The sequence below is a fragment of the Hemitrygon akajei genome, chromosome 6 (genome assembly GCF_048418815.1).
Source record: "Hemitrygon akajei chromosome 6, sHemAka1.3, whole genome shotgun sequence".
Lineage (NCBI taxonomy): Eukaryota > Metazoa > Chordata > Chondrichthyes > Myliobatiformes > Dasyatidae > Hemitrygon > Hemitrygon akajei.
Genome location: NC_133129.1, coordinates 11509906 through 11535453, shown reverse-complemented (window position 1 = coordinate 11535453; position 25548 = coordinate 11509906). Strand labels below are relative to the sequence as shown.

Sequence of the window (25548 nt, the reverse complement as noted above, 5' to 3'; positions counted from 1 at the left end):
GGCTTCTTGTAGGTATGCTCAGTGGTGGTGAGGGTTTTACCTGTGACAGGGCTTCTTGTAGGTATGCTCAGTGGTGGTGAGGGTTTTACCTGTGTCAGGGCTTCTTGTAGGTATGCTCAGTGGTGGTGAGAGCTTTCCTGTGATGGACAGGGCTTCTTGTAGGTATGCTCAGTGGTGGTGAGGGTTTTACCTGTGTCAGGGCTTCTTGTAGGTATGCTCAGTGGTGGTGAGGGTTTTACCTGTGTCAGGGCTTCTTGTAGGTATGCTCAGTGGTGGCGAGGGCTTTCCTGTGTCAGGGCTTCTTGTAGGTATGCTCAGTGGTGGTGAGGGTTTTACCTGTGTCAGGGCTTCTTGTAGGTATGCTCAGTGGTGGCGAGGGCTTTACCTGTGACAGGGCTTCTTGTAGGTATGCTCAGTGGTGGTGAGGGCTTTCCTGTGACAGGGCTTCTTGTAGGTATGCTCAGTGGTGGCGAGGGCTTTACCTGTGTCAGGGCTTTTTGTAGGTATGCTCAGTGGTGGTGAGGGCTTTCCTGTGTCAGGGCTTCTTGTAGGTATGCTCAGTGGTGGCGAGGGCTTTACCTGTGACAGGGCTTCTTGTAGGTATGCTCAGTGGTGGCGAGGGCTTTACCTGTGTCAGGGCTTTTTGTAGGTATGCTCAGTGGTGGTGAGGGCTTTCCTGTGTCAGGGCTTCTTGTAGGTATGCTCAGTGGTGGCGAGGGCTTTACCTGTGACAGGGCTTCTTGTAGGTATGCTCAGTGGTGGCGAGGGCTTTACCTGTGACAGGGCTTCTTGTAGGTATGCTCAGTGGTGGCGAGGGATTTCCTGTGTCAGGGCTTCTTGTAGGTATGCTCAGTGGTGGTGAGGGCTTTACCTGTGTCAGGGCTTCTTGTAGGTATGCTCAGTGGTGGTGAGGGCTTTACCTGTGACAGGGCTTCTTGTAGGTATGCTCAGTGGTGGCGAGGGCTTTACCTGTGTCAGGGCTTCTTGTAGGTATGCTCAGTGGTGGTGAGGGCTTTACCTGTGACAGGGCTTCTTGTAGGTATGCTCAGTGGTGGCAAGGGCTTTCCTGTGATGGACAGGGCTTCTTGTAGGTATGCTCAGTGGTGGCGAGGGCTTTACCTGTGTCAGGGCTTCTTGTAGGTATGCTCAGTGGTGGTGAGGGCTTTACCTGTGACAGGGCTTCTTGTAGGTATGCTCAGTGGTGGCGAGAGCTTTCCTGTGATGGACAGGGCTTCTTGTAGGTATGCTCAGTGGTGGCGAGAGCTTTCCTGTGATGGACAGGGCTTCTTGTAGGTATGCTCAGTGGTGGTGAGGGCTTTACCTGTGACAGGGCTTCTTGTAGGTATGCTCAGTGGTGGCGAGGGCTTTACCTGTGTCAGGGCTTCTTGTAGGTATGCTCAGTGGTGGTGAGGGCTTTACCTGTGACAGGGCTTCTTGTAGGTATGCTCAGTGGTGGCAAGGGCTTTCCTGTGATGGACAGGGCTTCTTGTAGGTATGCTCAGTGGTGGCGAGGGCTTTACCTGTGTCAGGGCTTCTTGTAGGTATGCTCAGTGGTGGTGAGGGCTTTACCTGTGACAGGGCTTCTTGTAGGTATGCTCAGTGGTGGCGAGGGCTTTACCTGTGTCAGGGCTTCTTGTAGGTATGCTCAGTGGTGGTGAGGGCTTTACCTGTGACAGGGCTTCTTGTAGGTATGCTCAGTGGTGGCAAGGGCTTTCCTGTGATGGACAGGGCCGTATCCACTATTTTTTTTAGGCCAATATAGACCATAAGATACAGGAGCAGAAGCAGGTCATCCGACCCACCGAGTCTGCTCCGCCATTCAATTATGGGTTGATCCAATTCTTCCCGTCATCCCCACTCCCCTGCCTTCACCCCATACCCTTTGATGCTCTGTCTAATCAAGAACCTATCTGTCTTAAATACATCCAATGACTTGGCCTCCACAGCCGCTCATGGCAACAAATTCCACTGATTTATCACCCTCTGACTAAAGTAATTTCTCCGCATCCCAGTTCTAACTAAAAGGACGTCCTTCAATCCTGAAGTCGTGTCCTTTTGTTCTAGAGTCCCCTACCATGGGAAATAACTTTGCCATATCTAATCTGTTCAGCCCTTTTAACATTTGGAAGGTTTCAATGAGATACCCCCTCATTCTCCTGGACTCCAGGGAATACAGCCCAAGAGATGCCAGACGTTCCTCATTCAGTAACCCTTTCATTCCTGGAATCATTCTTGTCAATCTTCTCTGAACTCTCTCCAATGTCAGTATATCCTTTCTAAAATAAGGAGCCCAAAACTGCACACAATACTCCAAGTGTGGTCTCACGAGTGCTTTATAGAGCCTCAACATCACATCCCTGCCCTTATATTCTATACCTCTAGAAATGAATGCCAACATTGCATTCGCCTTCTTCACCACTGACTCAACCTGGAGGTTAACCTTTAGGGTATCTTGCACAAGGACTCCCAAGTCCCTTTGCATCTCTGCATTTTGACTTCTGTCCCCATCTAAATAATAGTCTGCCTGTTTATTTCTTCCACCAAAGTGCATGACCATTCACTTTCCAACATTGTATTCCATTTGTCACTTCTTTGCCCATTCCCCTAAACTATCTCAGTCTCTCTGTTTCCTCAAAACTACCTGTTCCTCCACCTATCTTTGTATCATCGGCAAACTTAGCCACAAATCCATTAATACCATCGTCCAAACACAAGGAAATCTGAAGATGCTGGAAATTCAAATGACAACACACACAAAATGCTGGTGGAACACAGCAGGCCAGGCAGCATCTATAAGGAGAAGCACTGTCGACGTTTCAGGCCAAGACCGTTCGTCAGGACGAAGGGTCTCGGCCCGAAACGTCGACAGTGCTTCTCCTTATAGATGCTGCCTGGCCTGCTGTGTTCCACCAGCATTTTGTGTGTGTCGTTGTTTGAATACCATAGTCCAAATCATTGACATACATCGTATAAAGCAGCGTTCCAACACCAACCTCTGTGGAACTCCACTGGTAACTGGCAGCCAGCCAGAATAGGATCCCTTTATTCCCACTCTCTGTTTTCTGCCGACCAGCCAATGTTCCACCCATGCTATTAACTTCCCTGTAATTCCATGGGCTCTTACCTTGCTAAGCAGCCTCATGTGTGGCACCTTGTCAAAGGCCTTCTGAAATCCAAGTACACCACATCTACTGGACCTCCTTTGTCTACCCTACTTGTAATTTCCTCGAAGAATTGCAGTAGGTTTGTCAGGCAGGATTTTCCTTTCAGGAAACCATGCAGGCTTTGGCCTATCTTGTCATGTGCCTCCAGGTACTCCGTAATCTCATCCTTAACAATCGATTCCAACAACTTCCCAACCACTGATGTCAGATCCAACAGATCTATAGTTTCCTTTCTGCTACCTCCCACCTTCTTAAATAGCGGAGTAACATTTGCAATTTTCCAGTCATCCAGAATAATGCCAGAATCTATCGATTCTCGAAAGATCATCGTTAATGCCTCCGCAATCTCTCCAGTTACTTCCTTCAGAACCCGAAGGTGCATTCCATCAGGTCCAGGAGATTTATCCACCCTCAGACCATTAAGTTTCCTGAGCACCTTCTCAGTTGTAATTTTCACTGCACAAACTTCACTTCCCTGACACTCTTGAATGTCTGGCATACTGCAGACGCCTTCCACTGTGAAGACTAATGCAAAATACGCATTCAGTTCCTCCGCCATCTCTGCATCTCTCATTACAATATCTCCAGCATCATTTTGTACTGGTCTTATATCTACCCTTGACTCTCTTTTACCCTTTGTATTCTTAAAAAAAGCTTTTAGTATCTTAGAAACATAGAAAACCTACAGCACAATACAGGCCCTTTGGCCCACAAAGCTGTGCTGAACATATCCTTACCAGAGAAATTACCTCAGGTTACCCATAGCCCTCTATTTTTCTAAGCTCCATGTACCTGTCCAGGAGTCTCTTAAAAGACCCTATCGTATCCGCCTCCACCAACGTCGCCAGCAGCCCATTCCACGCACTCACCACTCTCTGCGTAAAAAGCTTACCCCTGACATCTCCTCTGTACCTACTTCCAAGCACCTTAAAACTGTGCACTCTCATGTTAGCCATTTCAGCCCTGGGAAAAAGCCTCTGACTATCCACACGATCAATGCCTCTCATCATCTTATACACCTCCATCAGGTCACCTCTCATCCTCCGTCCCTCCAAGGAAAAAAGGCTGAGTTCACTCAACCTATTCTCATAAGGCATGCTCCCCAATTGAAGCAACATCCTTGTAAATCTCCTCTGCACCCTTTCTATGGTTTCCACATCCTTCCTGTACTAAGGCAACCAGAACTGAGCACAGTACTCCAAGTGGGGTCTGACCAGGGTCCTATATAGCTGCAACATTACCTCTCGGCTCATAAACTCAATCCCACGATTGATGAAGGCCAATGCACCGTATGCCTTCTTAACCACAGAGTCAACCTGCACAGCAGCCTTGAGTGCTCTATGGACTCAGACCCCAAGATCCCTCTGATCCTCCACACTGCCAAGAGTCTTACCATTACTACTATATTCTGTCATCATATTTGACCTACCAAAATGAACCACCTCACACTTACCTGGGTTGAACTCCATCTGCCACTTCTCAGCCCATTTTTGCATCCTATCAATGTCCCATTGTAACCTCTGACAGTCCTCCACACTATATGCAACACCTCCAACCTTTGTGTCATCAGCAAATTTACTAACCCATCCCTCCACTTCTTCATCCAGGTCATTGATAAAAATCATGAAGAGTAGGGGTCCCAGAACAGATCTCTGAGGCACACCTCTGATGACTGACCTCCATGCTGAATATGACCTGTCTACAACCACTCTTTGCCTTCTGTGGGCAAGCCAGTTCTGGATCCACAAAACAATTTCCCCTTGGATTCCATGCCTCCTTACTTTCTCATTAAGCCTTACATGGGGTACCTTGTCAATGCCTTGCTGAAATCCATATTCACTACATCTACTGTTCTACCATCAATGTGTTTAGTCACGTCCTCAAAAAACTCAATCAGGCTTGTAAGGCATGACCAGCCTTTGAAAAAGCCATGTTGACTATTCCTAATCATATTATGCCTCTCCAAATGTTCACAAGTCCTGCCTCTCAGGATCTTCTCTATCAACTTACCAACCACTGAAGTAAGACTCAATGGTCTATAATTTCCTGGGCTATCTCTACTCCCTTTCTTGAATAAGGGAACAACATCCACAACCCTCCAATCCTCCAGAACCTCTCCCGTCCCCATTGATGATGCAAAGATCATTACCAGAGGCTCAGCAATCTCTTCCCTCGCCTCCCACAGTAGCCTGGGGTACATCTCTTCTGGTCCCGGTGACTTATCCAACTTGATGCTTCTCCCCAAATGCTCCTGCACATCCTTTTTCTTAATAGCTACATGCTCAAGCTTTTCAGTCCACTGTAAAGTCATCCCTACAATCACCAAGATCCTTTTCTGTAGTGAATACTGAAGCAAAGTACTCATTAAGTACCTCTGCTATCTCCTCCAGTTGCATACACAATTTTCCACTGTCACACTTGATTGGTTCGATTCTCTCATGTCTTATCCTCTTGCTCTTCAATATCTTTTTTGATATTAATCGCCAGCTTCCTCTCATAATTCATCTTTTCATTCCAAATGACCTTCCTAGTTTCCTTCTAAGTTTTTAAAAGCTCCCCAATCCTCTATCTTTCCACTAGCTCTGGCTTCCTTGTATGCCCTCTCTTTTGCTTTTACTTTGGCTCTGACTTCACAAGTCAGCCACAGTAGTGTCCTTCTTCCCTTTGAAAATATAGCTATAGGTACACATAATCTAGTCTGTTATTTCACTGCTCTCTGAGGAAACTGTTGAACGTTTCTAAATTACAACAGTGCACATAAGTACAATTACTATAAAACAATTTTAAACCCTTGCAAGTCATAAAAAGAGATAAATCTATGTCTCAGGTGAATAAACAGAAAGTGACCTCTAGGATTACCCGCTTCATTAACTGTGTGGCACTTTGATCATACTTGGCAATGACAAGTTTCAAGAAAATTTATAGCACTTACTGTTTTTGATATTGGCTTTCACACTTAACATTTATTCCCTCCAAATGGAATCATTCAGGTGGGATATGGTTTGATGGAAACCAACAGTCCACAGGAACATATGTTCTCCCATAAGCGTTATTGAAAAAGGCTGAGAAACTGCATCATAAATACAAGAGATTCTGCAGGTGCTGGAAAACCAGAGTAACACACAAAATGCTGGAGAACTTGGCCAGTTCTGATGAAGGGTCACAACCTGAAAAGTCAATTGCTTATTCCTCTTCACAGATGGCTATTGAGAAACAACATCTTTGTCACCATGCTTCCCCACCAAAATTATGATGGACAACTGTGATACCTCCGCTTTGAAACAAGCACAAATCAACTTCCTGCTTATAATTCAAAGTGTGTACATCATAAATTGTGGATTGCAAAGCAAAAGCAACAGGACATGTGTCCATCTTGTGGTAATGAAATTCAATAATCTTCTTGTTTAAGAATAAATCAATGTGCATTCTTTTAATGTATAAAAGAATCTTTATTCCTAATCATTATAAAGGTATAATACATTTATGTGAACTTTGTACTTGGAAGTATTGTACAAGAAACTGCATCTATATTACAACTTATAAGTATATGTTCATGTTAGTGTCCTGCAGCATGTAAATTCTGATTGGTGGATAGGATTCCTGCACAACAGGTCACCTCCTGTTATAGAATGCAAATGAAAAATTGCAGCATTCAAGCTGTACCAGATTTCATGACACATTCCAATTTTTCTACCTCGTCAATATGTGATACTCAAGGGCAAACTTTGGTCAGAGACTTCAGTATTATATGCAGTATTTTTTTTTAGCAGCAACACCAATACTTACAAAATGTAAAACTCCGCAGAAAGCCTATGCCACATTAAAAAGGTGAAACGGAACTCTGGGGAAAGGAGCATAAAACAAAATTGTCCTTGTACCAAATCCATGCAGACTCATTTATGCTGTGTGCTTTAACTTGTATCCACACGAGCTGCTCAAATGATAGCGTAGGCTTGAGAGTTAAAATATCCACAGTAGACAAGTCCCGAGTAACTGATTCTTATTCATCATTGTCTGCAAAACAAATAACATGATGGATTTGATTTTGCTTGCAAAATGCAGTAGGTCAGTCATCAAAACATTCCTCCAGCATTCCTCTACATAATGTTAACAATTAACATTAACAAAGCAAACACAAATTACATGACAGATTATGGATGCTGAAGCACTGGTTTCAGTGTGGGTGGGAATGTCCCCTTTCTCCAGTCTGTCATTGGTTATGGATATACTGTCACATCGGGAGTGCCGATGTTCACTCTAAGCTGTGTAGGTGCATGGCCGTGCAGTAACTCAGATGCTCCCAGACACATAGTCTTTGTGGCCACGTAGCTGAAACCTGCTTTTATATGATGCTAATATAATTCTGAAATTATGTTACTACAATTTTGAAATGATTGTGAAATCCATGTTAAAACAATTGAAATACTGTACTCAGCAATTATGTTAATGAAGATAAATTTTTAAATCAACATACAATAACCTTTACTTTGAAACACTTTAGAGCTTCAACGTATTTACATTGTCAGTGTTTCAAGTTACAACGCTGTTACAAATTGTAACAATAAACAAAATGAAAGTCGGTAGCTATTGTCAATAAACCGCCAGCCCACTGAACGCCAACATCATCTAGTCAAAACATTTTACTTTTGCCATTGTGCCTGTCAGTTGTTTTGATTCTCTGACATCGTTTACTTGTGTTGCGAGTTGTGGTTTGTGATTGCTTGATGTGCATATTAAAAAAAAACACATTTAAAGAGCAGCACACTTTTCGGGGTGTTTAAAGATTTCCTGCTCAGAGCGATTGTTGGTCTGTACAGCTATAAAACAGAGGGAATATTGTTGCTAACTCAGAAATGTTACACAGAAACAGCATTAAACCTCACTGTTTACACAAACTCAGTCATCAAAACTCCCATTATCTAGGCCATATATGTCAAACTCAAGGCCCGCGGTGGAATTAACTTTGGCCCGCGAGATAATATCTAATTACTATTAAAACTGGCCCCAGTAATCGAAGCACCTATGGCGTATGATATGGCTAATGCTGAGTTTATTCAGGTACCAGGTTTTCAGGGTTTTTAGTGTTTATTCGGCAGTCTTCTTCGTAAGAAACGGAATTTGTAAAGTGAAACACTTTGTAGTTATAGCAGAGACTGAGACACATGAGAGCAGGCTGAAAAAACGGAGGCAACGAAAGCTGCATTCGCACGCGTCCGACTGATCCGGCCCGCATGAAGCTGCATTTTGCTCAATCCGGCCAGTGACCTAAAATGAGTTTGACACCCCTGATCTAGGCCATGCTCTTTTCTCACTGCTGCCAGCATGGAGGTGATACAGGAGCCTTAGGTTCCACACAACCAGGACCAGGAACATTCAGGCTCCTGAACCAGCTTATACTGAACTGATTGCACAACCTATAGAGTCAATTTCAAGGACTTTAAAGGTAGGTCTGTCTGTCTATCTGCCTTTTTTTGTATTTGGACAGTTTGATTTCTCTTGCACAATGCTTAGTTGTCAGTGTTTGTGTGTAGTCTTTCATTGATTCTATGTATTTATTTGTTCTACTGTGAATGCCAGCAAGAAAATAGTAGCATACAATATTTGAAAATAAATTCACTCTACATTTCCCTGTGGCCCTCAGCGGTCCCAATGCTTTTCACTTTTGAGCAACACACAAAATGCTGGAGGAACTCAGTGGGTCAGGCAGCATCTATGATGGGAAATGGACTGTTGATATTTTGGATCACAAGACCCTTTTGGGACATTGTTAAATTGGAATGTCGCAAGCTTGATTCACCGATTTATTAGCTGAGAGCAGGGGCAGAAGGCGGGTGAGCTGCGTGGCCTCGGTCATAGTGAGGATTGGGCCTCAAGCCGTCAGTAGAAAGGTGTCGAAGTCAGTGTGCTCCACATATTTTGTGAGATTCTATTTTACTCATATTCTATATGTGTTTGTTATCTTGTATGTGAGGTCTAGGCCTCAAGCCACGGTGGTGCCTGAGAGAAGCAGTGGAGCCAGTGCGCTCCACCAGGATGGTGTGGCCCATGTCCAGGCTGGAGCTGGTGCTGCCCACTCCAGAGTTCGATCGGCTGAACACAAGCTCTTTTGTGGTCGATTGTAGATTGATGGAGCGAATTTTAGGCTCTTTTGTTATGTAACTGCGGTACCATTTCTGCTTGTTATCTTGTGTGCTTTGTGCTGTGTGTGACTGTTGTACTATGTTTTGCATCTTGACACCACAATAATGCTGTCTTGTTTGGCTGTGTTTGTGAGTATTCATTTATGGCTGAATGACAATTAAACTTGAATTGAATTGAATCGAATAGAATCTGTACTAGAAAGAAAGATGGGAGATAACTGGTATAGCAAGTTAGAGGGAAAGGGTGGATGGAGCAAGAACTGGTTGTTGATGGATGGATCGAGGTGAGAGGGGGCAGATGGGTGAGGGAAGGGCAAGAATGATTTTAAATGTTCAGCACAACCTGGTGGGCCAAAGGGCCTGAACTGTACTATATTGTTCTAAGATAGCAGATGATGAGGGAGGAGAGTGGAATGATGTCAGAGGCTGGGTGAGATGTGATGGGTGGAAATGCCAAAAGGATGAAACCTAACAGGAGAGGACAGTGTTAACATGGAATAAGGGGAAGGAGGTGGGAGGGTAACCTGTTGGAACAGTGTGGATGATGGGCCAATGGAGAGGGGAAGAGATAAGGCAATAGGGGCCAGATGGATCAGGTGGAAAAGGGAAGGGTAGAAGTGACAGATGTGGTTACCACAAGTTAGGGAATTCGATGTTCCCACCATTAGGTTAAAACCTAGCAAGGCAGAATACGAAGTGCTGTTCCTCTAATCTGTGTCCATTTTCAAATTGCTTTTTGATTTGTGTTAACTTTGTTGATTCTGATCAATATTTGAAATTAACATTAAATGTCTGCATGCCAGTAAAATGATCAGAACTTCAAATGATCTACTATTATCATGAGCTCAAGTTAAACACTTAATAGATCAATTGTTTTTAAATTTAAAGACAGCATTATTGTACCAACCCCTCATTAGGATTAGTAACAAGGGCAAACAGTAACAGAATGCTGGATATAGTATGCCAGTTGGAGAAGTGCAGTAAAGGCAGTCAGTAAGGTGCTAGACCATAACAAGGTAGATTGAGGTCAAGTATCCATCTGTTGTACTAATGTGCAAGCACAAGCAAGTCTGCAAATGTTGGAAATCCAAAGCAACACACACAAAATGCAGGAGGAACTCAGCGTCAGGCAGCACCTATGGAAATGAACAAACAGTCGACATTTCAGGCCAAGACCTTTCTTCAGGACCCTTCTTGAACACAGTGTAATCAACTTTATCTCTCTTACAACAGTCCCGTCAACCCTCACAATGTACAAACAAAAACCTCAGCCCTTGAGATGAAATTAATTAAACTGAGGTACAGTAAAGACAGATATGTACATCCAACATTCTACACTTGCAGTGAAGCAAATAGAAGTACTTGTGAGACTGAAATGGAAAGCCATACCACTCAAGTAAAATATTAGTTTTCACACTTCAGCTGATTTAGTTCCCAAATACTAAGCTTTGGGTTATGCAAGTGTTCCACATTAAAAAAGGGAAAAGGAAAAAACAGTTAAGCTTTTGCATTTTGGTGGAAACCAGCCATTTGGAAATGATATACTTAATATTTTAAAAACACTGCTCCCCCAGGAGCAACAGGAGAGAAAATATTTCAGGGGAAAAAATGGATTCAGTTACTTTTCCAGCTCGAAAATGGCACCACAGCAAAAACAATGTCTGAAACCAGCAAATGTAGAACAGATCTGCTGCCTGAAAGTGAGATATTCCTTCTTTTAGTTGCTGGGAAATTTTTCAGTGGGTTCAATGCCTGATATCAATTTAAGCTCCAGCTAATTTTAAACGACTACTTTTGTCCATATAATTTATATAGAATTCACAGCACAGAAATTAATTTCAACTGGCCTATATTCTATATGGGACACAAAAGGTTCTACAGTTGCTGGGGCATTGATTTCTCCAACTTCCAGTTACCACTCCCCTCTGTTTTCCAGCTGGTTGCCAGCTGATGGCGCAGTGACATCAGCGCTGGACTCCAGAACGGAGGTTCCCGGATTCGAATCCAGTCAGGCCGTTCCCAAGTACGCTTTCCATCAGTGCCGGGTTGAGTGTTGAGCTCGCAACTCAACCTCGTAAAACACAGAAAAATACTGCAAAATGTCTGTGTGAGGAGTGGCACGTCACACAGTCTTTTGTTCCGCGCCTTGTAAGGCATGAAAATACCCGACACTGGCCTCTCAGGCCTAAGTCGACGTCATCGTCATCTGTTTTCCTTGTTTTTCTTTCATTCTGATGGCCCTCTCACTCCTTCACATTCTCTCCCCTGCCCATCACCTCCTACAGATTTCCTACTTTTCAATGGTACCCTGGCTCCTTCCTTTTGTTCCATGGTCCACTTTCCTCTCCTATCAGATTCCTTCATCAGCCCTTCCATCTATCACTTCTCAGCTTCTCACATCATTCCCTTTCAGACTCCACTTCCCCGCCCACCCTCCCCTGAACCAGGATTGACCAATTCACTGCTTATGTTCTTCCCCTTTACTCTAGCTTCTGCCCACTTCCTTTCCAATCCTGAAGGCCTTAGCCCAAAACATTGACTGTTCAATTCCCTCCATAAATGCCTCCTGACGTGCCAAGTTTCTCCAGCATTTTGTGTGTCACTCCTATGTTCTGTATAAAACATCTCCTGAACTACTTCATCTAAATTCTTAGTAATACATGTTTCTATTCCTCATTCCTTCCTAATTACTTTACCCCCAAATGGTCATCTTGGGCTAACAGTCCCCACCATTGGTGGCATATCCAAGATGCAGTGCCTTACAAAGGCAAAATGCATCAATGAAGACCTTCACCATCCAGGACATGTCCTCTTCTCATTACTGACTTCAGAAAGGTACAGGGACCCAACTCAACAATTAAGGAACAGCTTCTTCCCCTCTGGTCCATGAACACTACCTTATTATTCCTGTAATTTTTATATCTCTTCACGTACTGCTGCTGCAAAACAAGAACTTCACATTAAAGAAGTCAGTGATAATGGACCCGACTCTGAGGCTGCCTCAAGTTTGGCAAGTTCCATAGAGTTAGTGAGACAGAATACTACAGCACAGAGACAGTCTTCTGGCCAATCGAGTCCGTGACAAACTATTATTCTGCTTAGTCCTGTTGACCTGCAGCTGAACCATAGCCCTCCATACCCTTCCTTACCCAAACTTCTCTTAAATATTGAAATCAAAGATGCATCTACCACTTCTGCTGGCTGCTTGTTCCCCTCTCTCACCATCCTCTGAGGAAAGTTCCACCTCAGATACACATTAAACATTTCACCCTTAACCTATGACCTCTAGTTCTAGTCTCACCCAACCTCAGTGGAAAAAGCCTGCTTGTTTTTACCCTATTTACACCCCTCATCCACTTTGAAAAGTAATCTTATTTATTTACAATACAAAACTGGAATAATACATGCAGTTCTGGTCTGGTTGGGAAGGATGAGGGAGAGGGTGCAGAAGAGGTTTACCAGGATGCTGCCTGGATTACAGGGCATCTGATATAGTGAGAGGTTGGACAAACTTGGGTTGTTTTCTCTGGAGTGGCAGAGGCTGAAGGGAGATCTGATAGAGGTTTATAAGATTATGAGAGGCATATACAGAGTAGACAGACAGCATCTTTTTCACCAGGGTTGAAATGTTTAAGTAGAGAGGGGGTATTTTTAAAGAAGATGTGAGAGACAAGTATTTTTTCCCCACCAGAGAGTGGTGGACGCCTGGAATGCAATCTCTAGGGTGGTGGTAGAAGCAGAAACATTAGGAACTTTTAAGAGATGTTTTGACAGGCACATAAATTGAAGATTGAGGGGGGATCTTATTGAAACGTATAAAATTCTAAAGGGATTGGACAGGCTAGATGCAGGAAGATTGTTTCCGATGTTGGGGAAGTCCAGAACGAGGGGTCACAGTTTAATGATAAAGGGGAAACCTTTTAGGACCGAGATGAGGAAAAACTTCTTCACACAGAGAGTGGTGAATCTGTGGAATTCTCTGCCACAGGAAACAGTTGAGCCTGGTTCATTGGCTATATTTAAGAGGAAGTTAGATATGGCCCTTGTGGCTAAAGGGATCAGGGGGTATGGAGAGAAAGCAGGTACAGGGTTCTGAGTTGGATGATCAGCCATGATCATACTGAATGGCGGTGCAGGCTCGAAGGGCCGAATGGCCTACTCCTGCACCTATTTTCTATGTTTCTATGTTTCTAAATGTGAGGAAAATAGAAAGATATGGACATTGTGTGGGCAGAAGGGATGAGTTTAGCTGGACATTTAACTACTAATTTATTTGGTTCAAAACATAACTGTGGGCCTAAGGGCCAGTTGCTGTTCTTCATTCTATGTAAAAACTAAACCGACCACAAACTCAGAGATAATACATTTTTGGCAGTTAACAAATATGCAACTTCCAAAAGATATTCAGCACTTAAAGGAATTAATCTGCGTCCTTTCATTTCAATGATAAACACCAATGTGCTTTGAGTGCTTTTATGACTGTAGTTAAGTGCTGCTGTAACTTGTTTGAATGACATCCCTTGCAGTGAAACTGATAGCATGCGAGCAAATCATATCCTTAAATCTCCATGGCCTTTTCTGGGGTACAGCCAATCCCAGAACATTTGGGGCATTCCCAGTGGAGTTTCCCCAAGGGCTTTTATTCACGAAGCACAACGGTGGGGGTAGACAAGCAGCTGGGTTTGAGAAGACGAAAAATGCAAGAGGTTTGTAGCTGCCAGACGTGCAGAGATATTGCAGAGTTTGCCAATTTAGCAATGAGATGAAGTGAGTGAAAAGCCTTTTATGAAAAGGCAGTGATTGAAACTGCAGGAGCTGAGATTGTGCTTTTCTTCCCAAGACATGAGGTACAGAAAAAATCCATTAATTTACTGCAGCCACTCTGTGCACCAATAGCACATCTTAGCAGGGTGGTAGTGGGGGTGGCTCGCTTCAGTCGCTATTAATCAGAATTTGAAAGCCATTAACAAGTACATAGAAGATAACGTGGAGAGATTAAAGGTCACCAGCAATCTGAATGGGAGGCTCCCTTGCTTATTTTGAGCATTTCAAAGAGAAGTCTTGGTTGCCAAGAGACCATTTTCATCAACTGCACAAGCTAGAGGTTAGACAATTTGTTCTGATTCCTGGAAATGGAGGCTCTTAACATTTGGCTTACAGTAGAAATGAAAAACAGAATGGGAGCAAGAACAGAGACGTCAAGAAAGTACGGTATTGTATTGTGCTGGGGTGGGGTAGCAGACAAAGATCCACTAATACAGTGAAGAAATCAGAATGACAAAGGAGTGGAATCAAATGGCATGAAACGGTTAACAAAATTACATAATTAAATTAAATCATTTAAAAATCAGCATGCATTTTTAAAACCAAACAATATACTTATCATGTCTGAAGCAGCAATGGAGAAATGGGATTTAGAAAAATCATGTTCTAGTTAAACTTACATAGCTTATGTAACTGTATTTGGGATTTAGTTGGGTATTTATTGTCAGTATTGTAAACCTAAATGGATATAAATTTAGTTTAAGTTGGAAATATTTTGGTTATCAGCCTTTCCAAGCATGCACAAAGTATACCAGTCTTAGCAGATGCAGTGCGTAGGGAAGGTATCTACTGCATAGTATTAGAACCCAGTGAAGATTTTAAGCAGCAATCCAAGTGCAAAGAACAGAAAAGCTTTTCACTGAATGTTTTTCCATACACCCAAAGATTGTAAGTATCTCTAATTTTCAGGTGCAAGAATCAGTAAATTTATTGTTTTATTGTTCATGGAGTGCATAAGAAAACTGATGTAAAAGGATGATTACAAATGCTTATAATTTAAAAGAGAAAGTTACTGTCTCAATAAAGACACAGGAACCCCAGAGCAATGTGCTTGTGTACATATCTGGCACAACATCATTCTGAAAATAGTATTAAATATTTAAAGAATTGCCTGTAAGGTTACATGTTGAGTTAGATATAAATTGCTCTCATCTCTACAAAGTTACAAACCCCATTTCCAGAAAAGTTGGGATATTTTCCAAAATGCAATAAAAACAAAAATCTGTGGTATGTTAATTCACGTGAACCTTTATTTAACTGACAAAAGTACAAAGAAAAGATTTTCAATAGTTTTACTGACCAACTTAATTGTATTTTGTAAATATACACAAATTTAGAATTTGATGGCTGCAACACACTCAACAAAAGTTGGGACAGAGTTAAAATAAGATGGAAAAGTGCACAGAATATTCAAGTAACACCGGTTTGGAAGACTCCACATTAAGCAGGCTAATTGGTAGCAGGTGATGTATCATGACTGGGTATAAAAGTAGCGTCCATCAAAGGCTCAGTCTTTACAAGCAAGGATGGGTCATGGCTCACCCCTTTGTGCCAAAATTCATGAGAGAATTGTTAGTCAGTTCAAAAGGAACATTTCCCAATGCAAAATTGCAGAGAATTTAGGTCTTTCAACATCTACAGTACATAATATTGTGAAAAGATTCAGAGAATTCAGAGACATCTCAGTGTGTAAAGGGCGAGGTGGGAAACCACTGTTGAATGCGCATGATCTTCGAGCCCTCAGGCGGCACTGCCTAAGAAACCGTCATGCTACTGTGACAATTATAGCCACCTGGGCTCGGGAGTACTTCGTAATACCATTGTCACTTAACAAGTCCGTCGCTGCATCCAGAAATGCAACTTGAAACTGTATTACGCAAAGAGGAAGCCATACATCAACTCTATGCAGAAACGCCGGCAAGTTCTCTGGGCCCAAACTCATCTCAGATGGACCAAAAGACTGTGGAACCATGTGCTGTGGTCAGATGAGTCCACATTTCAGCTAGTTTTCGGAAAAAACAGGCGTCAAGTTCTCCGTGCCAAAGATGAAAACGACCATCCTGATTGTTATCAGCGAAAGGTGCAAAAGCCAGCATCTGTGATGGTATGGGTGGGTCATCAGTGCCCATGGCATGGGTGAGTTGCATGTATGTGAAGGTACCGTTGACTCTGAGGCGTATATTAGGATTTTAGAGAGACATACGTTGCCATCAAGGCGACGTCTCTTCCCAGGACGTCCATGCTTATTTCAGCAGGACAATGCCAGACCACATTCTGCACGGGCTACAACAGCGTGGCTTTGTAGACACAGAGTGCGTGTGCTTGACTGGCCTGCTGCCAGTCCAGATCTATCTCCTATTGAAAATGTATGGCGCATCATAAAGAAGAGAATCAGACAATGGAGACCACGGACTGTTGAGCAGCTGAAGTCTTATATCAAGCAAGAATGGACAAAATTTCCAATTGCAAATATACTACAATTTGTATCCTCAGTTCCAAAACGATTAAAAAGTGTTATTAAAAGGAAAGTTGAGGTAACACAATGGTAAACATGCCTCTGTCCCAACTTTTGTTGGGTGTGTTGCAGCCATCAAATTGTAAATTTGTGTACATTTACAAAATACTATTAAGTTGGTCAGTAAAACTATTGGAAATCTTTTCTTTGTACTTTTGCCAGTTAAATAAAGGTTCACGTGAATTAACATATCACAGATTTTTGTTGTTATTGCATTTTGGAAAATATCCCAACTTTTCTGGAAATGGGGTTTGTACATTGAAAATTAGCTTCTTGTAAAATAGAAACAAAGAGAGACTTGCCTTCTTGATAAGCTCCATCTGCCATAACAAGGTGGAGGATTTTCGAATACAAGTGCTCAAACTGAGGACCCAGAATGACTTGGACTATAGGAGTGCCCATGTCAATGTTTTCATCTTCATCTTCATGTATTGCCTGCTCCAAACAAAATGATTTATTTAAATAGTTCATCCCACAACAGATACAGAAAGCAATTTAAATAGCTGTTATTGGTGGCAAGGCAAATGATGCATTTGCATAAGAGTACTGTTTATCAATGGCTTCACGAGCTGACGTGCTCCAAGAGTCAGGAAGATCCTTTGCTGAATTACCAATAGATACAATGAAAAAGCATGATATATATTCACAACCCAAACATTGCAGATTCAAGATTGTTTAATGTCATTTCCAGTGCACAAGTGTAAAGCAGAGTGAAATAATTGTTGCTCCAGATCTGACGCAGCACAAGATGGAGAAAATGATGATTTTAAAAAATCAGAATAAATATAAATACATAAGATAGCTTTTATACATAGATTGATTGTATGTCCATAAAGTGATACTTGGTACAGAAATAATTGTACATGAGGTGACTGATAGGAAATGATAAAGTAGTGGTGGGGGGGGTGTGAAGGGGTGGGTTAGTGGGTGGAGGTGTTGATCAGCCTTACCACATGGGGCAAGTTACTGTTTTTGAATCTGGTGGTCCTGGTGTGGATCTTTGGAATACCATCAGCAGCTTCAAAAGTGGAATAACAGATGCACAATAAATGCACTTCACAGGAATGAATATAAACATAAAAATTCACATCACATTACAATAATTCTCACATTTTAAGAACTACACAGCTGTGATGTTGAGAGATGTTGGCTCAGTTAAGGGTATTTCATTTTGTCCATTTAGAAATGTGAATTTTACTAACTTCAATCAGAATTGTGGGCATGTTATGTAGGTGTCAGATGTGTGATGACCCTTGTGGGCTGCCTCCATCATATTGTTAGTTGTGTTGGTTGATAACGCAAACGATGCATTTCACTGTATGTTTTGATGTACTTGTGATAAATGACTCCAAACCTAAATTAAGGCAGCTTGCCAATTAACAACTAAAATACCCCTAAAATGTTTAAAATTTGAATGAAAAGCAGATATTTAATGTACCATTCTCTACATATCAGGCTGTTTACAAAGGCACACTTTTAAATCAAGATCACATGGAGCATATCCAAAGACACTTGAATTGGATGCTCATTAATGAATAGAATTTTCAGACATGTGTCTATTCATAACAGAGATGAGGAGCAATTTCTTTAGACAGAGGTTGGTGAACCTGTGGAATTCATTGCCCAAGCAGCTGTGGGGGCCAAGTCATTGGGTACAAAGTTGATAGGTTATTGATTAGAAAAGGTGACAAAGGTTATGAGAATACAGGAGAATAAGGTTGGGAGGAAAAATATATCAGCTATGATGGAATGGCAGAGCAGACTCAATGGGCTGAATGGTCTAATTCTGCTCTTAAGTCTTATGGAATAAATATATATAAATTTGAAGAAACGAATGACAGTATCATAAACTGGGATGGTATAGGCCAGTCAGTTCTTCGCATTTGAGAGAGGGGTCACAATGTAAATGTTAAATACCTAATGCACTGTTCAAATAACTTTATCAGGCTTGAGGGAGGAAAAGCCATTTGCAACTGGATGAGATGCTGCAAGTACAGTTTCTCCTCCTTTTACTTATCTCCTTCAACAGTTCTCCGTATAGTTGAGGTTGCTGTATCCTTAATCAAATATATTGTGCTGGGTTCTAATGGGTATGCCACCAAAATGCAAAAATTCAAGAATATGTAGTCTTCAGGTGCCTAAAACAAAATAGTGCTCATGATGAACTGAACCAGAAACTGAGAGGTTACCCAAGTTAAGAGATGGAATAATATGTACATGATCTGGTATCAAAGTGACTTCCCAGAAATCAGCCAATCAAGTTAAGCAGCAAGGAATTTGGTCCCTTACACTTCACACAACTTATCTTCTACTTCCAGTTGAAACAATTTTGGAGGGGTACATGGATTGGAAAGTTTGAGGGGATACGATTTGCTTAGATTGTCATTATGGTTGATTGGATGAGTTGGGATGAAGAACCTGTTTCTATGCTGTATGACTTTGAGACTATGAAATTAAAAGCTGAGATGAATTTAAGGCTACGTCCACACTACGCCAGATAAATCCATAACCGAAGATTTTTCTCTTCGTTTTTACCCTCTGTCCATACTAAAACGGCATTTTCATCCCCCGAAACCGGAGCTTTTCAGAAACGCTTTCCAGGGTGGGTATTTCTGAAAATGCCACTCGGGCAGATCAGTGTGGACAGGGTAACCAGAGACTTTAGAAAACGCTATCAGACGGCAGCGCACTATTTCATTGTTTTCTTGAACGCAACCTAATAATTTCAGAACAGACGGCAACGAGACTGAAGCCAGAAGAGTTAGAAATGTACTCACCAAATACTTTGACCCATAACTTACTGAATAAATAAGTATACACACTTTGCCCTGTTTTCTGTCCTTGCTCGTATGAAGGTGGTTTAGTATTTATGCAAGTACTTCTCTGACAATAGATGTGTAACAGCCTAATGTAACATTGTATGGAAATACAAGATAACACTGATGCAGAGATGTTTTATACATTTAACAAGGTGCTTTATTAATGCAACAGAGTTAGTCAGCTTTTCAATGTTCGTCGTCAGACGGGTCAATCTGTCCGTGAACTCCCTGTCAGTTGCCTCTGTACGCTCCAGTATTTGTTTTTTTTTTAACTTTTAAGTTCTCCTGCGTGAAAGCTAACAACTGTCCGTCGTTCTAAGTTTTTCTAGTCCGTAACTACACAAACGCGTACTTTTACGGCGAGATTCGACACCGAATGTGTCGCTTGTTTTCGGTAGATGTGTCCTGCACATGCGCAGTAGGAGGAGATCCGCCAAAATCTCCATTTCAATGTGGATAGAGATATTTTCAAAAACACATAGTGTGGACGCCTATCGTTTTTACGCGAAACCGGCTTTTTCAAAATTATCCGGTCTAGTGTGGATGTAGCCTAAAATGATAGGGCAGCATCAGAAACTGATGCTGACAACTTCCAAACGTTTCTGTTTTGAAGATGTTGGCATAACAAAATACATTAATAATAACCAACGCATACAGATAACATAAGTGAGCTTAATTTGCTCTGAAGATTCTAATGTCCAATTTTCGTGTTAAGCCTTGGGATACTCCAAAACATTTCCTTTGGAGCAAATTCAAATCTTGGCTCCTTCCACTTGAAAATTAACTGAAACAAGATGCATCACGCCCACAGAACTACTGAAAGAATTTAACACATCATTAAATATCTCTCAAATCTATCTCTTAACATCTTCATTCATCCAGTTGGAAACAGGAGCAAGAGCAGACCTTTCAGCCTGTGAGATTGCTCCAGTTATCCAGCAGATTTAGTGAATTGTGTCTTAGCGCCATCTAACCCAAAAAACCTTCACACATAAAAACATGACAGCATTTTTTCCTTCAGTGAGGAAGAGGCGGGGGAGGGGGGTGGGGATGTGGTAGGGGAAGAGGAAGGAGCAGGGTGAATTCCAAATTTCTACTACTGTACATGCCAAGAAAAACTTCCTGATTTCATCCCTGAGGCACCCAGTGGGTCAGGCAGCATCTGTAGGAGAGAAAGGAACTGTCAACATTTTGGGTCAAGACTGCTCATATAAAAGGGAGGTTGATAGGTGAGTTGACTGAGGAAGCACAAAAGATTATTGGGCAGATAGAGTCAGGTGGGAGAGGGGATAGGTAGAGCTGGGAGTCAAGAGGGAGAAGAGCATTAAGTAGAATTTGACAATGGGGGAGGGGAGGAAAAAATCAGCTAAAGCCATTATTAAGGGCAGTAAGATGAAGGTAGAGACTGAGGCACGATGGTGAAGAACAAAGGCTACCAGTATGGTGGGAAGTAAGAGGAGTCATTAATGAAGAAATGGGCAGATGGGAAAGTTTGGGGGATTCAGTGAACAGAACCAGGAGGGGTTGGGGGGGATGGAAATGGATGATGGGGCAATGCTGGAAGGAGATACGGGAGAAGGAACAAAATAGGGAAGATGGGAAATGGCTTGGCAGAGAATGTAATTTTTGTGGCAGTTGGTAAAATTCTAACTTGCCTAGAACATACTGGTGGAATTCTACACTGCCATCATAGAAAGCATCCTTACATCAGCCATTACTATCTGGTTTGGTGCAGCATCCTCTCACAGTATAGATAAACCACAGTGAACTGTCAGGTCAGGTGAAAAGATCATTGGCTGCAGTCTACCTTCAGTGTAGGACTTGTAAGTGTCCAGGTCAAAGAAACAGGCAGGAGAAATCATTGTGGACACTACCCATCCAGCATTTCCAAAACTTCCTTTTTCAAAAGCTCTCTTCTGGAATATGCTGTAGGGCAATTAAAAGAAAAGGTTCACAACATCTGATTAAGTTTCTACACTCAGGGAATTAATCTGATCAACCATTCCAGTTAGCTCCCACTCCCCTCTATCTATTTATTACTTCAGTCATTGCACTGCGAACACTTTAAACCACTTTTTACAGAGCTGTTTACATTGTAAATGTATGATGGTATTTATTCACATTTTATTCCATGTCTGTACTTTAACCTCAAAGTTTATTTTTTATACAATTTTTTCTTATAATTGTTGAATGCTGTTGTTTTTTGTTACATATGGTACTACACACCACAGCAAATCCCTCATATATGGATATGGTGAATAAAGTTGATCCTTGATAAGAACGAGAGCGGGTATAGGATATCTGAAACTAGAAAATTCAATGTTCATACCATTGGGTAGTAGAAACCCAGAGGAATATGAGGCGCTGTTAGACTAGTTTGCCCTGGTCGTGGAGAAGGCTGAGGATGGATGCTCACTGTGCGAATGGGATGGGGAACTGAAATGACATGCAACCAGGAGCCCAGGGTGGTCACTGGATGGAGCAGAGATGTTCTGCAAAATGATCAACCAGTCTGCATCTAGTCTCATGTAGAGTAAGCCACAACAGGAACAAGAAATACAGTGGACAAGATTGGAGGTGGTACAGGTGAACTTTGTCAGTATCATGCGTTAGGAAACCCTATTGGGGTGGTGGCAGAAGCAGATACCTTAAGGGCATTTAAGAAACTCTTAGGTAGACACAGGGATGATAGAAAAATGGAGGGCTCTGTAGGAGGGAAGTATTAGATTGATTTTAGATTTGGTTACATGGTTGGCACAACATTGTGGGCCAAAGGGCCTGTACTGTGCTGTTATGTTCCATATCCCTTCTTTCAAGGTTGAAGATCCTTCTTTCTTCCCCACAGTCTGTCAGAGATAACTTTTCAGCTCAAACTCATGCCTTAAGCTTCCACACAAAGGAACGTAGAAAATTGAGAAGAGATTTGATCAAGGTATACAAAATTATGAGGGGTATAGAGAAGGTAAATGAAAGCGCAAGCAGGTTTTTTCCACTGAGGTTGAGTTGAACTACAACTAGAGGTCATGGGTTAAGAGTGAAAGGTGAAAAGTTTAAGGGGAACAAGAAGGGAAACTTCCTCACTCAGTGGATTGTGAGCATGGAACTCATGCAAGCTCGGTTTCAATGTTTAAGACAAGTTTGGATAGGTACATGGCTAGTAAGGATATGGATGGCTATGGTCTGGGTGTAGGTCGAAGGGACAAGACAGCTTAAGTGGTTTGGCATGGACTAGATTGTTCGAAGGGCCTGATACTGTGCTGAAATTTTCTATCACTGTACGAAGCAATACACAACTAATCTGTGCACCTCTTCTGAAAATATAACACTTTTAGGCCTGGTTTTAATACATGAAAATTACAGATAAAGTGAATATTTTAACAATTTGTATTGGGTCATATCATGGTTGCAAGATGTGAGAATATGCCTTTGTCCCACTATTATCAGGGAGGAGGTGATACAGCATCCGTGCAGGACCACCAGACTCCAAAAAACAGATACTTTCCCCAAGCTGTAAGGCTGATCCACCCCTCCAAAACCACTACTTCTTCATCCCTGTAAGTCACCTTGACAATGCTCCTCTGCCTAGCATCACTTTATGGATATTCATTCAATCTATGTCCTTTTCACTCGTGTACTAGAAATGACATTAAACAGTCTTGAATTGAATTGGAACCTAAAATCCATCAACCTTTGGAGTCTGTAAAGGCAAGCTTTAACAAGGAATCCATACCTTAAGATTAGCAGATCACCCAAGAAAATAAAGTTTCACACTAATACCTCGGTTTCCCCATTCATTTGGAACTGAAACAATAAACTGATCTAATAACACAATGGCAGATTTATTTCTCTCCCCGTCTTTGAACTTGAATCAGTGAAAAATTCAGATTTTGACAGACAGAATTTTTACTCCAAGGACAGTCAGTACAGACATCAAAAGTGCACATTATGGAGATGATCATTTATGGAATTATTTTTGTGAACGTTCAATGCACAAACTCTCAAGCCCAAGCTACATCTCAGCTTTGTTGCAGCAAGGCTATTCTGTCTCTTCAGAAAATATTGAGAATTAACAACCTTAACTTTGTTGTAAGCTTCAATGAAGTTTTCAAAGCCCATTTCTTGCTCTAGAGTCATTCGCAGTTCTTCCAGTCGGCTGAAAATGCTGTCAAACTCTGCACTTTCACCCGCAATGTCTTCTTCACTGTCATCTGCACAAATTGCAAAAGCAGAGAGCTTGAGGCAACAGTCACAAAACTCAGCACGTCATCCACCTGCATAAACACATTCAGATCAGTGTTCTTCCTGCAGCTTTAAAAGTAGCTTAATTACAGCAGACAGCTTAATTTCATGGGGATTATTTTACAAACCATTGCAAATTTCATTCATTAGTACTTTGGCAATTTCTGCTGTCAGCAGGCATACAGCTGTTAATGTCACGGTACCTGTAGTGAAGGATGTGTTAGATTGGAAGTGAAAGGGGGAAAAAAGTGATCTGCTCAACACTTTGAAGTTATGAAATAGCCGAGAATTATAAAACACAAATTAGGGCTAGATTAGAGTTTGATAATAAGTGAAGCTCCAACTATTATCCTGTAGGTGACATTAGGAATGATCTGTTTCTTTAGTTTAATAGAGGTGACTGTGTAATATAGACAAACACAACTGTGGCTGAATAAACTGTTTCTATAATGAAGGCCAATGTTCTTCAGCTGTAAAGTAATACTTTTATTAATTTTTACCATTCACTTTGAGCAGACAAGTAGCCACTGGAGGATAATCAATTTATTGCTCTGAAAGTAAAAATATACATTCCAACCAAAATAATTTATTTTTCAATAAAAACATAAAAGTGCTAAGTAATATTGCAAAAGTACATCAATTGAAAAGTAAATTTTGCTGACAGTCACACACTTCGGTACAGAAACAGGCCCTTTGGCCCATTTACTCCATGCCGAACTATGTATTATTCTGTATTACGTCCCATCAATTTGCACCTGGACTCTTATACCCCTCCCCATCCATGAACCCATCCAAATTTTTCTTAAATGTTGAAATCAAACCCGAATCCACCACTTCTGCTGGTCACTCATTCTGTACCCTCATTACCCTGATTGAAGTTCCCCCTTGTGTTCCCCTTAAAGAGGTCAATCTTTCACCCTTAACCCATGACCTTGAGTTGTAGTCTCACTCAACCTCAGTAGAAAAAGCCTGCTTGCATTTATCCTACTTATACCTCTCAAAAATTTTGTATACCAATTTGTACAAACTCCAAAATAAAAAGGCCTCTGTCCACAAAATCTCTCACTAAAATATCCACTTCATGAAAGCCTCTCTTCTATACATTTAATCGCCTTTAAGATTTCCTTCTTGCCTGAAGATATATGAAACAACTCTGACCCCAGCAATTCATGTTACAAAGGAAATGCTGTACACAGCATCCATTCACTCCTTTCTTGACCACTGTTGTAAATCAGCTATTTATTCCTGTTTTGGTGCTAATGAGAATAGTGCACTTCAACAAGACATCTATTTTATGGATTTATTGATCTCTGGAAAAGAAAAAAACCTTCTAGTTTTGCTTGTAGTTTATGGATCATGCATGTGTTCAGTTCTGTGTTCATAAGCCGGTGGGAGATATCCCCATGCAGCAATGCCTGGAGGGCAGAATTGTAGTCACTGCATTGTATCAGAGATGTCACAGTGTCTTGAGATAGTCGGCCTCTGAGACGTAATGGAAGGTTACATAAACTGAGGAAATATGCACTGCATAAAACAAGCTCAGGGTATACTTTGTCATATTCAAGATCCAATGAGCAATAAAAATTGATGCATCTTGTCTTGAGCTCAAGAGCGATGACAGTTCCTACACTAAAAATCCCAGAAACAGTCTCAACCATCAGCCTCCCAAACCACCTCAACAGTGACCTGACTTTACTACTCATGTTGTCAGTAGTATTTATTATTATTTTGTACAGTACTCGGATAGTTTTATATATTGGTTGTCTGTTAACCTTTGTGTGTAGTTTTTCATTGAGTCTATTGTATTTCTTTGTTCTATAGTGAATGCTTGCAAGAAAATGAATCTC

At 41.7% G+C, this 25548-nt stretch overlaps 1 protein-coding gene across 6 annotated transcripts in view; it reads right to left on the bottom strand.

Annotated features, from left to right (window-relative positions):
* Positions 1–6605: 6605 nt before the first annotated feature.
* nek1 (NIMA-related kinase 1) overlaps positions 6606–25548 on the bottom strand; it is a 169979-nt gene continuing 151036 nt past the window's right edge. For 5 of the 6 annotated variants that reach the window (XM_073047866.1, XM_073047868.1, XM_073047870.1 and 2 more), the window contains 3 exons: positions 23537–23670; positions 16946–17078; positions 6606–7178 (listed from right to left, as the gene is read on the bottom strand). In XM_073047866.1, the coding sequence (XP_072903967.1) occupies positions 7165–7178; positions 16946–17078; positions 23537–23670 (281 nt within the window). In that variant the 3' untranslated portion in view covers positions 6606–7164. The remainder of the gene's footprint in view (positions 7179–16945; positions 17079–23536; positions 23671–25548) is intronic. The other variant, XM_073047871.1, reaches the window with a different exon arrangement.